Source organism: Nicotiana tabacum, chromosome 15 (genome assembly GCF_000715075.1).
Source record: "Nicotiana tabacum cultivar K326 chromosome 15, ASM71507v2, whole genome shotgun sequence".
NCBI lineage: Eukaryota > Viridiplantae > Streptophyta > Magnoliopsida > Solanales > Solanaceae > Nicotiana > Nicotiana tabacum.
This window is the reverse complement of record NC_134094.1, coordinates 35837825-35854077: the sequence shown is the minus strand read 5'-3', so window position 1 is coordinate 35854077 and position 16253 is coordinate 35837825. Positions and strand designations below refer to the sequence as shown.

Genomic DNA, 16253 nt, shown 5'->3' with positions numbered 1-16253 from the left:
AATATCTAATGATTATATAATTTTTATATGAGAGGTTTATATTTTGAAGGTTATTAGCACATGATTCAAATAACTTACATCATAATTTGACATGATTTGTATCCGCGCATCACGCGTGTACTAATAGCAGTTACTAATAGTGCGAATCAAGTGTAAAAATCTCAAAGAACTATGCCAAGCGAAAATTTAAGCATTTCTCGATGAGGTTGAATTATAGCTCTATGCACATTTCCTAGCGCTAAAATTGCTTGAACAAGAAAGAGGAGAACCTACATGCTACAACATGGTTTCGCTGGAGACATAGATGGCGAGTTCGCAGCGAAGGGAACAATAGTTGTTGATGGCGATGGTAGTGATGGAGAGGTAGGAAGTGCCCGTGAAAGAAGAAACGGAAAATTGTCAAAATTGACCTTGAACTATTTGAAATAGCTCAAAATTGTCCTCCATTTGTTTTTGGTGCCAAAAATATCCATGTCTTCTATATTTTGGACTACAAATGCCCTTAAACCATTAGTCTTGCCATTGAAGGTGACATGACAGTCCAACATGGTTAGATTTGCTTACATAGCCATCCACCTAAGCAATCCAGCATGACAAAATTATTTTTTCGGAAAATATAAAATCAACACTTAATCCGAAAAAAGTAAAAAATTTCGGAAAATATCCCCCAAATATTTATTTTTCGGGAATTTTTTTACTTTTTTCGGAATAAGTGTTGATTTTTTATTTTTAATAAAAATTTCCAAAACAAATAATTTTTCCGGAATTTTTTTATTTTTTTCGGAATAAGTATTGATTTTGTATTTTAATAAAAACTTCCGAAATAAATAATTTTTCAATTTTTTTTTTACTTTTTTCGAAATAAGTGTTGATTTTATATTTTAATAAAAATTTACGGGAAAATATGTTTTCCGAAAATATAATTTTGCCATGCTGGATTGCTTAGGTGGATGGCCATGTAAGCAAATCTAACCAAGTTGGACTGTCATGCCACCTTCAATGGTAAGACTAACGATTTAAGGGTATTTGTGGTCCAAAATATACGCGGCAGGGATATTTTTGGTACAAAAAATAAACAGAAGATATTTTTGAACTATTTCAAATAGTTCAAGGACATGTTTGGCCCTTTTCCGAAGAAGAAATGAGTTAGGATAGTGAGGTGGCACGCTAGCTGGTATCCACTTCACCAAAATGCTAGTACATTAGGAGTCCACCTAGGACAACCCTAATAGAGAAGGGATATATTTGAATAATTTGTGTAACGGCAATGGTATTTTTGTGCCCAAATTATAACATGAGATAAAATTGATACTTTTCGTTTACCTTATTTTGTTAAATATAGTAATATACTGGTCAAAAATATTAGCTTTTCTGTGTTTCTTAAATACCCTATTGAGAGGGGTAGTATTATTTTCTCAAAGTTTATATCCCTTTACCCAAGCAATCCAAGCCCCAAGGAGCAAGAAATCTCAACAATTGTCTAAAACCCTAAACCCCAAACATTTACATATAATTGCGAAAAACTCCACATATAGAGAAAACAGAGAAAATTGGGGTTTACTAATCATCTTCAGATAAAAAAAGATGGATGCAATAGCAGCAGCAGAAGAGACAATTATGGCAGAAAGATTAAGGCAGAAGCTCAACGAAGTGAATACAGCCGCCCAGACCCAACTCTCCGGCGTCCAAGATTATGTCCATTTTAACCTTCAGGTTTTACATGCTCTCTCTCTTTCTTTTTATTTTTTTTAATTTTATCATATGCATATGCAACTTGGTTTATTAGTAATTTTGGGGTCTTTTGTTTTTTGTCAGCAAGCATACTTCAAATGTGCGTATGAGTGCTTTGACAGGAGGAGAAAACGAGAGGAGATAGACAACTGTGTGGAGTATTGCAGTGTTCCCGTTCTTCAGGCTCAGAATCTTGTTGAGAATGAAATGGCCAATTTTCAGGTATAATTTACTGCTTGTACCTAAATATTGAAATGTGCTGTCGTTGCTCTCGTTTTCTGAGTTATTCTTGAGCCGATGTTGGTCATGCTTATTTTCCAATATTAAAAGAGTTTGGGAATATTTTAGAGATGGTAATACTAAGAAGAACATTTTATCAACAAATAAACGACAATAGTTAACAATAAATGAAAAGATAGAGTTTTGGATGGGAAAATCGAGTCGAGGCACGCTATGGAAAATGTTGTACTTGAGAGTAGATTTCTGTCGCTACCCAGGTGCGCAACTAACAAAGTGTCGTCATACTCCCAAGGTACAACGAATTACTCAAGAATCTTCTAATGTGCATTCAAATAGAAGTTCCGGAGACCTCTTAAATCTCTCAACTGCTTTTATAGGAATTTAGAATTGAATGAAGAAAAAGGACTCTTGAAGAGATTGACAATATGAAGATTTTTTGTGTAGAATTTATGCAAAGTGGGATATGTATTCATAGAGATTCAACAAGGTAACTAACATACCTTTTTCAAGAACGGATGTACCCTTAAAGATTGGACGACACCTTTCACAAAGAATATGTGTATCCTTTAAAGAATGGGTAAGACCCTTCCATAAAATAGTATCTTGTCCAAAAGGCATTTTAACTCTTGAATCACCTTCTAAATAAATACCAACAGTGGCAAAGGTTGAGAGAGTTATGAGTTATGACTTAGGTCACAGGTTTGAGCCCTGCAGTTTGCGAACTAAACTTGGTATTTAAGTGGAGAAGGGAAGAGGGAGAGACCCGTTATCATTGAGTACCCATTTTTACTTTCTCTAAAATACCCCTAGCAGCATAATAGTATAGCTCAGTATTATCAAAGGGTGAAAAGCGCAAAAAGCTCTAAGGCCCGTTGGGGCTTTAAGCGCAAACTTCAATGAAAAAAGGCGCAACTGGAGGAAAAAGTAAAAATATGTATATGTAGTCTAAGATCAATAATTATAAGCATGAATAACAAATATATGGACAAAAAAAGTTGAAGAAAAAATAACGATAAAGTGAAATATCAATTGTTCAGTGTCGCATTTTCAGGATTACACTCATGGGCAAGGAAAGTATGCCTTAGAGCCTTGATGCGACACTGAAGCGCCCGCAAAGCGAGGCGAAGCGCTCAACATGTTTTGAGCCTCGCTTTAGGGCTTAAGCGCGCCTTTGACAACACTAAGTATAACATATTAATAAATGGGCTTTTTTGTCTTTATACAGAAAAAGTAGACCCAACACTTCTCTCGTTCTTTCATTTTTCTCTTTCAAAACTTTTTATCTGACGATGGCATCCAATGGAGATAGATTCACTCGGAGATTCTAGTCATAGGGAGCTGACTCCTCACGTAGTTCTTCCTTCGTGTCTCGCCTTCTCAAACTACGGTCGCTCTTTAGATTTAGTTCAAATTCCCTTTCTATTTCTATATTTATTGTTGCGCTGAATCTTATTAGGATGGTGTTTTCAAGAATAGAAGAGTAAGAAAGCTGGGATTATATTTTCCTCACAAATAGAACCAAAAAATGAATATTGTCCGGTTCTCATGACATTGAATAAAGATCTGTTGTTGCACAAATGGATATGGGTTCTGTAACCCAATATAAATCTTCAAGGCACTTAAATTAAATTGAAAAATCCCGAAATCCCATAATGCTATTTATTAGTTGAATTTGTTCAGTAAAGCTTGAATTTAGCTGAATTTGTGGAGAGGACGGGAAGAATAAAAGAAAGAAAGAGATTAAAAAAGGGATCTGATGGAGAATGGGGATGAGGATGAGGATGAGGATGAGGATGAGGGGAGGAGAATGTGGTGTTTAGTTTTTTAGTTGAATGACAAAGGAGCCCCTCTCATTAAAACATTGTGAAAGCAAAAATGGGTACAATGCATATATATATATATATATATATATATATATATGTATATATATATATATATATATATATATATATATATATATATATATATATATATATATATATATATATAGAGAGAGGTATGGGTTGAAGGAAAATATTTTTATTATGAAAAATGTTTTGGTGGAAATCTATTACAGGGAAAAATCATTCAATTTATTATTTTCCAACATTTGGTTAGGTATAAAATATGTGATCTATGATAGATACAAGAAGTAGTATAGGGTATAAGGATAGTATTTTAGAGATATTTTGTTAGTATTAATTAAAGGTCTAGTATCTAAATGTTAGTAGATGCGATTGGTGTGGAGTAAGGCTATAAAGTATAAAGGAAAATGACTTCTGCCCAATATGCGATGGAAGTCATTTTCACTCTTTTGGTGAAAACTTTTTCTCATAATTTATTGGCATCCAAACACCAGAAATTATGAAAAATATTTATTTGGAGAATGTTTCCAATCTTTGCAGCTGACTAACTCTGCAGGTAGATTATTCTTTTTCCTGGTCTACATTTCCTTTCATGTTGTTTCTGTAAGTACACTTGACAAAATGGGTATGTCATATGCATGTTCAATCTCAGCATTTTATGAGCCAATTTTACTTAAACTTACACGTAAAGTAACCTTAAGCAGCAGGCAATACATTACGGTCTTTAGTCTGTTGGTTATAGTGATCACTATAACGAAGGGGGTGGGGTACATTCATATGCTTGGCGAAAAATGTTTAGAGCTTTATGAAAGCGGAATGGCTTCCTGGCCACTTAAACTTGACGGGGTTTTAAAAACCGATACATAAACTTTCAACTTTTCCATTTGAACACTCGAACTCATTTTTCCCGTAACTAATAAACATATTTGACCTTTGACCATGCCCATGTGGCGTCAGTTGGTCCTAATCAGCAGGCCGCGTGAGGAACACGACGCACAAGAGCGTGAAAGCCCCCTTCCCAACGCCCAACAGTACAAAATGGGTTGTATTTAATTATCTTCTTATTTATTCCTTCTAAAATACCCTCTTCCTCCATTTTTTAAAATCTGAAGCTCCATTCCTCCTTGTAAAATCTGAAGCTCCATTTTTAATTTCTTTTTTCTTTTTTTCAGACCGTGAAAATGATGGAAAGTCGTATATTTTGTCATTGTGGAGTTGAAGCTAAGTTTTGCATCACTTGGATCAAACGAAGCTCGATTAGAACAAGATTAATAGATAATAAACGAAAACAAAAAAATGGGTGAGTGGTTATGATCGATTTTGGAAGGGGGTGAGTGATTATGATCGATTTTGGAAGTTCATCCAGCACCGCTGACCTCACGCCATATCCACCACCATAAACAAGTCCTTTTTGAATGTCGAAGTGAGAAGACTTAGAGAGTGAGCGGCCAATACGTGAAAGTATCATATTTTTAGTAATTCTCGTAACATGAAATGAACAATTTCAAAGCCCTAGAATTTGATTCTGAAACGGGTACTTTGAAGGCAATTGATTGAAAATGTCACTGAAAATGTTGACAAAAGCTATAGTTTGAACAAATTTATAGGATCTTTTTTCTTTTTTTATGAATTACACTAGGCTAATGCATTTGGAGCTATAGTTTAAGTCGGATAATTTGCAGAGTTTGCGTGAACAGAGGAACATGGAGAACCGGGAATGAACAGGGGAGGGTTTGGTCAGAGAGAGGTTAAAATGAGGGGAGAGGGGTCAGTCTATGGAATGAAAGAGGGGACCCCGATCTGTTGGGTTAGGGTTTTCGCGCCCTTGACGTGTAAGACATCCATTGGTCATTTACTGACTGGATTTTTTTTTTTTTTGATGACCGAGAAATCCGTCTGGGGCCGATCCTTTGGACCAACCGCAGCCTTCGAAACTCGGTGGATAATGGGCCCGCCCCTCTACCCTTCTCCACTTAAATACCAGACTTTGCTTTGCATGGTGTGGGGGCTTGAACCTGTGACCTAAGACACAAATCCACCACCCTTTGCCATTTGAGCTAGGCCCTGGGGGCTTACTGACTGGATGTACAATGGCATTTGGAGCTATAGTTTAGGTCGGATAATTTGCAGAGTTTGCGTGAAAAGAGGAACATGGAGAATCGGGAATGAACATGGGAGGGTTTGGTGGGAGAGGTTAAAATGAGGGGAGGGGGGTCGGTTTATGGAATGAAAGAGGGGACCCCAATATGTTTGGTTAGGGTTTTCGCGCCCTTGACGTGTAAGACATCCATTGGTCATTTGCTGACAGGATGGACACGTATGTGTATGTGTAATACACGCGCGCATGGTCTCTTGTCAGATGTGTTTATTAGTTACGGGAAAAATGAGTTCGAGTGTTCAAATGAGAAAGTAGAAAGTTTATGTATCGGCTTTTAAAAAACCCGACAAGTTTGAGTGGCCAGGAAGCCATTCTGCCCTTTATGAATGCCATATCAGGGGTGAAAACAGTAAGAAGAAAAGCTAAAAGATTGACCAAGTAGGGGAAAGAATTAGGACAATTCCTTTCTCAACGTTCAGAATTCAGATTTGGGGGGGGGGGGGTGGACCGGGATTTTTGCTTTCTTCAATATTTGAAATGAGTTTCAATATTGTCATTGCTGTTGGTTAGTAATATAGTTTCTTCTATACGAACATAAGAGAAATTAGGGAGATAGAGAAAGATGATTGGTGTAGATTGATATAATCACCCCATCTTACTAGGGATTGAGGCATAGTTGTTGTCGAAGAAGTTAGGGAAATGGAAAATGAACATGGAAGACAATTAAGCTCCATAAATTATACAATGGAGTTGGATTCGGAAGTGTTTGACATGAGGTAAAATATATTCTGGGGATCATTTTCTAGTGTTTTTCAATTAGGTACCAAAGTAGATACATATGGTAATCAACAAAGTGAATGATATGGTATAGGAATATTCTGCTGACATTTTTGAGTAATAAAGGTTAATGACAACATCAATGTGTTGGTTGAAACAAGTGATATAGAGTAGGAATTGAAGCATCAGTAAAGGAATATGACTTCCATTCATAGTGACGGAAGTCATTTTCTTCATTTTGTTGGAAAATATTATTTGCTGTACCAAACACACTCAGTAGAAATTGGTCTAAACCAATTGGAAAGGAATTTTGCATTGCAAGTTTTGTATTGTAAGTTCAGAGTGGGGTGCTTATGTGTTCATTTGTTCCCTTTTTCTTTTTGGGTTGGATAGTAATTTGTGTTTACAATGGGCTTGCACATGGATCAAATCTGTCTTCCTTTTATTTTGTAAAGAGTGCTCAAATCATTTTAGGTTGTGTCCCTGATGTGCAATACAGGTTTGTCCTCTTTTTGCTTATTGAAAAGAAAAAAGAAAACAGTTGATCCAAAAACAGTTGCTTTACTTGCTTATAACTGAAGATTTATGAAGATGTAGTTGTTCTATAATGCCCATATTTGGTCCTTTATTTCTTCTTTTAGTAAGAATTGATATCTCTTTTCAGAATTGATATCTCTTTACTTGCTTATAACTGAAGCTTTATGAAGATGTAGTTGTTCTATAATGCCCATATTTGGTCCTTTATTTCTTCTTTTAGTAAGAATTGATATCTCTATTCAGAAGAGCAAAGCAAAAGCTACTCTGCGCTTGTCATTTGAAAATAAATGGTTGTTAGAACTTAGAATCAAGAGCCTTTCAACTTTTTGGGAACATTATCAAAGGGCTTCAAATTATTCACTTGAAAATTGAAACCCTAATTTATTTTCTTATGATTGAATTTATCCAGAGAAAAGATCAAGTGTCTTCATGTCCTTAACATGCACATCACGCCCAAAGCCCCCGCCCCCCGGAATAAAAAATCCAACTGTTAGCTGTTCTCAATAAAAAAAAAAGGTTAACTTGTCAACTATATCTTTACGACTAGTGACATATGACTCTTTACGACTAGTGACATATGACATATATTGCATTGCAATATGTAAATTGACAAGTCCTTCGTGAAGATATAAAATTAGTAGAATAGTTCAACTGAAATTAGTTAGATGCTTATAATCTAATGCAAGAAATATGAATAATTTGAACTTTAAGACCAATCCAAAATTACTTGCATATTTTGTTTCAGTCTTGCCTTTCCTTTTCACTTGTTTTTTGAGTAAATTCCACTTAACCCCCTTAACCTTTAATAGTTAGGAAACAATACCCCTTCACCTTTTGAATGAGAACGGCAATCCCCTTGAACAACATTTCCGGTAAGCTTTAAAATTTTAAACAAGAAAAAAAAGCATGCTTGTCTTTTTAATTTATTAATTTAAAGGTTTAATAAACAAAGGAAAATGTCCCAAGCCTAACTCTGATTTAAATTTTCACTCTGAAAGTTCTCTCCACTGAGAATAGTGCAACTGTGTGAGTCTTATAAGCGTTTCTTACGATGTTGAAGCACCGAAGACTTCCTCGCTCACGCCATCAACAAAGGGCTGTTTTTTGTTCTGTTGGAATTGACGTTGATGGGGTTTCAATATTATCAAGCTAGATGTTGAGTATGTCATCAAGCATAAATGTTACTTCCACGCCTATTTGAAGAACATGAGACTTCCTGGAGGAAATATCTCATTCTATATATAGAGTAGCTTCTCAACAAATATGGAAGAAAAGAGAAAAAAAGAAGAATAGAGGTTTCTTTATTCTGATTGTAATGTCATTTTAGCCAACTAAAAGTTGAACCTAAACACAACCTGCAATAGTTGTAATATTCATGATAAAAGTTCACCAGAAGCTTACTTCAATTCTGAAATTGAGGGTGTGTTGGGTTGAGATGGCGCATGCATTCATTAAAATAATATTTTGGTAACAAAAAGACAACCATGAATTTTAAAGTTCACCGGAAAATATTGTTTAAGGGGTTTGTTGTTCCCATTCAAAAGGTGAAGGAGGTATTGTTTCCCAACCGTTTAAGGTTAAGGGGGTTAAGTGGAATTTGCTCTTGTTTTTTCATATCTTATTGTCAGCGATAGACAAAGTTTGAAGTAACCCTTATAAGGATTCTTGATGCTATATTACCGATAAAAAAAGAAGGATTCTTGATGCTATTTATTTATCAAAAAAAAAAGAAAAGAAAAGAAAAAAGAGCTATTCTTGATGCTAGTGTCTTCTTCATCTCCTTTTAAAATAAAGTATATTGTCTGTCTTATATTCTCTCTTTTGCCTGCTCGTTGACATATATCTACTTTTCTTCTCTTGATCATTTGATTTCTGTAAAACAAAGTTACTGCAATGAAATATAGACGGATCTCAGTAGTATATTGGCTCTGAAAAAAAAAATCAATTCACCCTCATGTGATGATTTTCGTGTCCTTTAGGAGATTTAGGGCATGCTATAGCTTCTAAATTGGCACCATTTATATTAGCATGAATGTTCTGGTTGAATTGGCAACTTTCTCCTGATTTTGATATTACAAAAAGTGGGTGGCTAGCCTTGTAAAAGTTGCTGACTGATCCGTTCCTGCTTTTGGTCTGTTTCTCCATAATTTATTCGTCCAATTAACTCCTGTCCTTGACCTAGCCATTATTCCCCTGCCCACCCTGTATCCCTCCTCCTATCTCCACGGGAGGGGGATGTTATTTATAATGTGACACTGATGTTTATAATCTTAACTGAGGAGATTTAGCAGATTTATTGTCGTGTGATATTTTGCTGATAAAAAAGGTCTGCAGCATTATTAATTGCCCTGACAATTGGTTTATTAATTCGTTATTTGAGCAAGCATTTTGATAGTGTTTCTGAATGTATGGGCGCAGGAAAAGATGAATAGGTCTCTAAGGGTCTGCCAAGACAAGTATGAGACTGCCAAACTCCAGAAGAACAGTGATGCCACAAAGGTTGTGGAATCATGCGTAGACCAATCTGTTCAAGACAGCATTAAGACATTGCCACATCTGGTTGGTAAATTGAAGGTTTCTCTCGGCGTTACTGATTAGACAAATTTAGCTCGCCTTTTACTTGAAGATGTAGGTTTTTTCTTTTAACTTCTCATATTATGTTGGTTTTGGTTAAATGAACGCTGAGATAAGTCAAAGGAGGCATATTAATAAAATCCCGAGGTATACTCACAAACTCTTTCACGAGCTGGACTCGAACCAGCATATCTGGGAGCAAAAGACAGAAGGCAGCTCGTCAGGGAGTGCATAACCAAGCACAACAAAGTTGGTGTCGGTATAGTAAGACTTATATCTTGCTTGCTATTATAATTGTATTGATCAAAATGCTGACACTCAGTACAGAATCATCATTCCTTCAGTTATTTTCTTTCAGATAAATGTGATCCAATGACCATCTCAAATTTCCTGAAATTTAGCTGGTAGTGATGATTGACCAGCCAGGTGTTGACCTTATCTGTAGTTCATGTTTGATATAATCTACAACAACTATGCCTCTGGCTTATGCAAGTTGGAGTGGTTATATGAATTCTCACTGTTCATGTCGCTCAATTTAAGGTCGTCTTGGTTCAATGTTATAAAATTTTTGTTTCTCTAACACTAGAAGTTCTTCTTGCCATCCATGTTTGATATAAGGTGCTTGGTTTAGTTTCAAGAATGACAGCTCTCATCTCCTACAACATAAGGCTAGAGACCAAGCAATATGAATCTTAGCCAACGAAAATTGTATTTGGTGCTGGCAGAATGAGCCCATATTTTGTCAACCCGCCCAATCCGTCCATATTTTAGTGGGTTGGATGAGTGATATTTAAGGTGGGTAAAATTTGGGCTTCAACCCATATTCAACCCGTAGAAATATGGGTATTCATGTTTTGCTTACTCAAAATACATGATATCATTTTTTAAACTGAAAATACTATAAAGGTATTCCAACTCCTTTTTCTTCGTATGTTTCTTCTCACTATAGTTGACTATGTGAGTGTTTTTTTCCCTTCTAAACATTGTAAGTACTGTTTAATATTGTTTAGCGTCCTTTTTCTTTCTAGATGCATACTGAATACCAAAAATAGTTTAAGTAGAAGCAAATTTGTATAGTTTTTCATTTGTTCTTGAGTATATGTTCAGAAAGAGAATATTTTATCCCACTTGTAATACATCACTTTCGATAAAGAGGTACTCAAGAGTACATTAAGGGTGTGTTTTGGTATGAAAGAAAATATTTTCAGAAAATATTTTTTAATTTTTCTATGTTTGGTTGGCTTAAATGTTTTGGAAAATATTTTTCTCCAATTGGAGGAAAATATTTTCCTTATCAAGAGAAGGGAAAATATTTTCCAAAAAACTTTTTCAATCTTCTCAACCCTATTTCCCATCCCCACTAACTCAACCCCTGCACCCCCACCTACTCCAACCCCCAAAACTACCCTACCCACCCCACCCCCACCCAACTCAATAGAAATATTATTAAGAATACTTTCTTTTTCATTTTAACAAAATGAGTATTTTTTTTCATGATGTACAAAAAAAAATTCTTTCATTTCAACAAAAAGTACTTTCTTTTCGTGATGTAGAAAAATAATTTTTTTTTCATTTCAACAAAATGAGTATTTTCTGTTCATATTGTTGAAAGAGTACTTTCTTTTCAACCAAAAAAATCGTATTTTCTTTTTAGTTATGGAGCACATATTTCAACGTTGAATTTGTACAGAGTCATATATTATTAGTGAATTTTTTGAATATAAATAGTATCTTTCTATTTATAGTATTTTTTTTTGAATTTGTTTAGTTTTATATTAGATTGCAGAAAATATATGAACAAAGTGAAAAATGCACAGAGTCATATATTATTAGTGATATTGCTTGATGTGCATTAAGCACATTTTCTTCCTAAAATGAGCACTGTCATATTTTGTGTAAGAGTAACTTAAGTTTACAATATGATAGTCAAATTTGAATAAATTTAATGAAGAAGAGTATATATTATTCAAGTTAAGCTAATATGTCACTAAATAATCTGAGCAAAAGAAAAATTATAAATTGCAGTTGAATTTTTTTCCACTTATATAATATGGGTTAACCCATATTCAACTCGTCCATTTGACACCCAACTCATTTTTGACCCGCATGAAATATGAACGGGTTGAGATCCAACCCATTTTTAACACGCCTAAATCCGATCCAACCCGCACATTTGCCACCACTAATTGCATCGAGCCTTGTTTGCTGCGTAATTTTATGTCACCAGACGTTTACAATAATGTGATTATGTGAGCAATGCAAAGGGTACTTCGATAAAGTAATAGCAAATGGCCATATAATTTAAATCTGGTGTAAATCCCAAGTCTAAGGTAGTGTTTGTGCCTTACTGTTTAACTATTTCAATATTCTCGTTTCAGGGCCTGGTCACCTAATATTTCGGCCCAACACATATCGTCTAAACGATGTTTTGTCGAAGCAAATTCGGTGCAAAAATAAAGAGCAAACTAGTCAATTTTGCCTTTTAGAGCAAAAATGCTATCAATATTAGCCAATTCATGAAATTCTACCAATATAAGCAATTACTCATAAAATGCTACCAAATGTGGCATTAAATCTTATTTTTGTTACAAAGTGGCTAAAGACCTTCCTTGCTCCTGTGCTTCGTTCTCTGCTTCTCCATCTCTTTTAATACAATCTAATTAATATAAGTCCTGAAATATATCAACCGACCTTATTTCTTCTTTCGATTGAATTAATTAAATCTAGCTTTGAAGACTTATTGGTCCAAATGATGGGCAAATTAAAGTGCTTCCACGTGGATCAAAGTTATGACCCCAAAGTAAAATTAATTTGAACTTTAAACCGAAGGAGTCGACATCTTCATTCTCACGTTAAGACATTATTGACTTTTTTTATTCTACTAAACTCCATTAAAAGCGAAACTTGGAGTTTGAAAAAAATTAAAATTTATATAATTATGATTTATTTCGATGGGGTGTTATTGAATTATGTTGAGTACATTTCAAGGAGTTTTAATCTCAAATTTAGGACACTTTGGTAGAAATATGAGGTGGTTTGAACTAAAAATTTGAAGTATAAGATGAACATTGAAGAAAATGACATATGTATCACACTGTGTATCATCTTATATATCATTTGTGTATCTCACGTATATCCATATATGTTTGTGTTTGAGGTACATGTGAGATACATGTTAGACACATATGTCGCAGAGGAAATTTTAAACTCGGTTGCAATTACGAATTGACTCCTAACCAGTCCAAATCACCTCCAATCTTCCTCAAATTCTGTATATTACCTCATCTATGTGCTTTCAACTAATTTCAACCACACACATTATAATTTTTTTTTCTCGAGTTTTTTTATAAAATATTATATATTATTGTAATGAATTTTGACTCAAACTTCATCAAAATCACCTCGAATCTCTCTCAAATTTTCTATACTGCCTCACTTATGTGTTTTCAACGAATTCCAACTATACCCATATCACTGGTTACTTTTTAAGGCTATTTTTGATAGCATGAATTAATGACTAATCGATGGTAAGTAGTGTCTATTTGTGGCTATTCCTATAATTTTCTAAAAAATAAATAGAAATGCCACGAGCTAACCGCTTTCAGGGGCACCGTCTAAGAATGGAAATTGCACCACTGATTAATTTTTATATTAAAGAGTCATGTACCTTGAACCAAAGTGGACGATGAGTCAAAAATTTATAAGTAGGATAAGCGAAGTAAAGTTTCCGAACGCATTTAGAGTATGCAATTAATTCTACCATACATAAGAAATCTGAATTTATGCATACATGGAATGTCGTGAGCAAACTCATATAGTCATATCCAAAATCTGGTGATAATAGAACAAGAGGTGTTGTAAGATAGTTGGGATTCTTCCGATTTAACAAATTTAACCAGAGGTCTCGAGTTCGAGAATAAAGAATCTTTTGGTAGATAGTGCGTTGCCTCCTTGGTTTGTCAAATCTGAATTAGTCGGGTTAGGTTAATGAGTTTCAAATATTAGATGGTTAAACCAAAAAGAAATTAAAGACTTATGATTTGGAGTTTCTTTAATTTACTTGTTTAAATATTATTATTATTATTATTATTATTATTATTATTATTATTATTATTATTATTATTATTATTATTATTATTATTATTATTATTATTATTATTATTATTATTATTATTATTATTATTATTATTATTATTATTATTATTATTATTGTTTCTTTTACTTTGATTATCTTTATTCTTTTTGCTGTCAATACTTCTCTTTTCTTCAGTATTTTTATCATAATCTTTTTACTCTTGTATTTTTCAAACCTGTTTTAAAAATGCTTTTTTTGATCTGAGGGTCTATCAAAAATAACATCTCTACCTTCACCAGGATGGGGGTAAGGTCTGCGTACACTCCACTTTCCTCAGATTCCACCTGTGGGATTACATTATGGTATGCTGTAGTTGTATGGTTGATAAACTATTTGATTTGACATAATATATGTATCAACCGTAAGTTAATTTATAATAAATCCAAGATGGTTGCATAAATGGAAAAATACCATAAAAGAAAAGCAAGACACCTCTTAAATTGTCTTGTTCATTAATGCTAAAGAGTTCTAGTCGACATTGCATATAGCTATTCTGTATCTTCATCTTCTCTAACACAGTTTCAATGGGGTAATTATAAATGTTTGGATATGACTCATATGTTTACAGCAAGGCCACTTTGCTACCAAACCCACATTACTACATGAAATGATTCATACCCTCCAACGGATAAACAATCCAAGTCATACTACAAAATATATTTGTTTAGGCTGTTTTATAGAACTAAATAATCAAGTCCATATAGAAGCTAATTTCCAATAACACCACATTCTAATAAGGAAAATGATCATTTCATCGAGGAGTAAAAACAAGTAGAGAGCAAGATCAAAGACTTCGTTTAAGTAGTAAGAATGTCTCTTTAATATTTCTTCAAAATAAAACTTAAACTAAAGGAGAAAACAATAACATGACTCCCAATCTAGATATCTAGTGGGCTTGTGTGAGTCTCCCACATAATGTGTGTGGAGTTACAGTTCCACTGCCATTCTCCTTCCCCACTTATATTTCTTCAACTCTTTTATGCAGTGAAAATAAATAAATGAAAAGGTGATGACATGGACGATGATTGAATGCAGTTAATATTAGAGAATGTTACATCATATAATGAAATATGACCCCAATTACTATTTTATACGGAAAAGGACCAAACATGCCCCTATCCTATTGGATTTGGCTTAAAAATATCCTTCTTTCGCCTATAGAATCACAAATGCCCATAATGTTATATTTTAGCTCAAAAATGTCTCTAAGATTAACAATTGACTCTATGTAAGCCTTTATAGAGATCTATGTGGCACTTTTTTATTGGTCCACGTGGAAGGATATGATTTAAAAATAAATAAATTTAAATGAGCAAACTGAGTGCCTATACACGCTGCCATTACCCGGAATTCGCCATTGGAGAACTCTTCCGACCAACTTTGGTCGGTATGCCTTTCTGACACCTAAAATACTAGAAATCCGGTAAAAATCGACCAAAAAAACCGACTAACGTTGGTCGGTAATGGCCAATAACCGACCAAAATGCGACCATTTATGTGTGGGTAGTATTTTAGGTATCGGAAAGGCACACCAACCAAATTTGGTTGGTCAATTAAATTACAAAAAAAAATATATTGCAAAAAAAAAACCGACCAAAGTTGGTCGGTATTTTAATTATGTAATCAAAAGATTCACCATCTGGGAATCGAATCGAGGTCTGTACTGTGGCAGGATACTATTCTACCACTAGACCATTGGTGCATTTTGTTTTAAGACTGTCTTTTATTTGATTTATACTCTTTAATTATATTTTCGCACGAAAATAACCGACCAAAGTTGGTCGATTTTTTTAAATGACCAGCCGAATTAACCGACCAATTTTTATTGGTTTTTTTAATATTAATATTTATTTATTTTAATTGAAAAACCGACCAAAGTTGGTCGGTTTCTTGAAAAATAAATTTCGCGGGACTCAAAAATAGTTTTCCGCATTTTTACGCCAAAGAAAACCGACCAAAGTTGGTTGGTTTCGTAAAAAAAATTAAAAAATAAAATATTTTGAAAAACTGACTAACTTTGGTCGGTTTTTTGACCGACCAAAATTGGTTGGTCGACCTTGGTCGATTTTTGTTACAACCCAAATTCGCATACCATAGATCACGCCGTAAGTTAGTCGACATAAATCCAAGAAGAGATTATCTTTGAGATGATAAGAAGTTAATCCTATTGGTCTTAAACGATACAAGGGTGTATAAGAGTGGTTGACAAGTATTTGAATTTAAACGAATCAAGGATGTTGTAACCCATATTTTCGGGTAACACTAGAGGTGATTAATTGACCCAAGAGGTCTTGTTTTAATGTATTTGAATCATATA

The 16253-nt window shown here is 34.2% G+C and overlaps 1 protein-coding gene across 1 annotated transcript; it reads left to right on the top strand.

Annotated features, from left to right (window-relative positions):
- Positions 1-1405: 1405 nt before the first annotated feature.
- LOC107775190 (uncharacterized) lies at positions 1406-10312 on the top strand. Its single transcript, XM_075230750.1, has 3 exons — positions 1406-1713; positions 1816-1953; positions 9646-10312. The coding sequence occupies exons 1-3, from the start codon at positions 1585-1587 to the stop codon at positions 9823-9825; spliced, it is 447 nt and encodes a 148-aa protein (XP_075086851.1). The 5' UTR covers positions 1406-1584; the 3' UTR covers positions 9826-10312.
- Positions 10313-16253: the final 5941 nt, after the last annotated feature.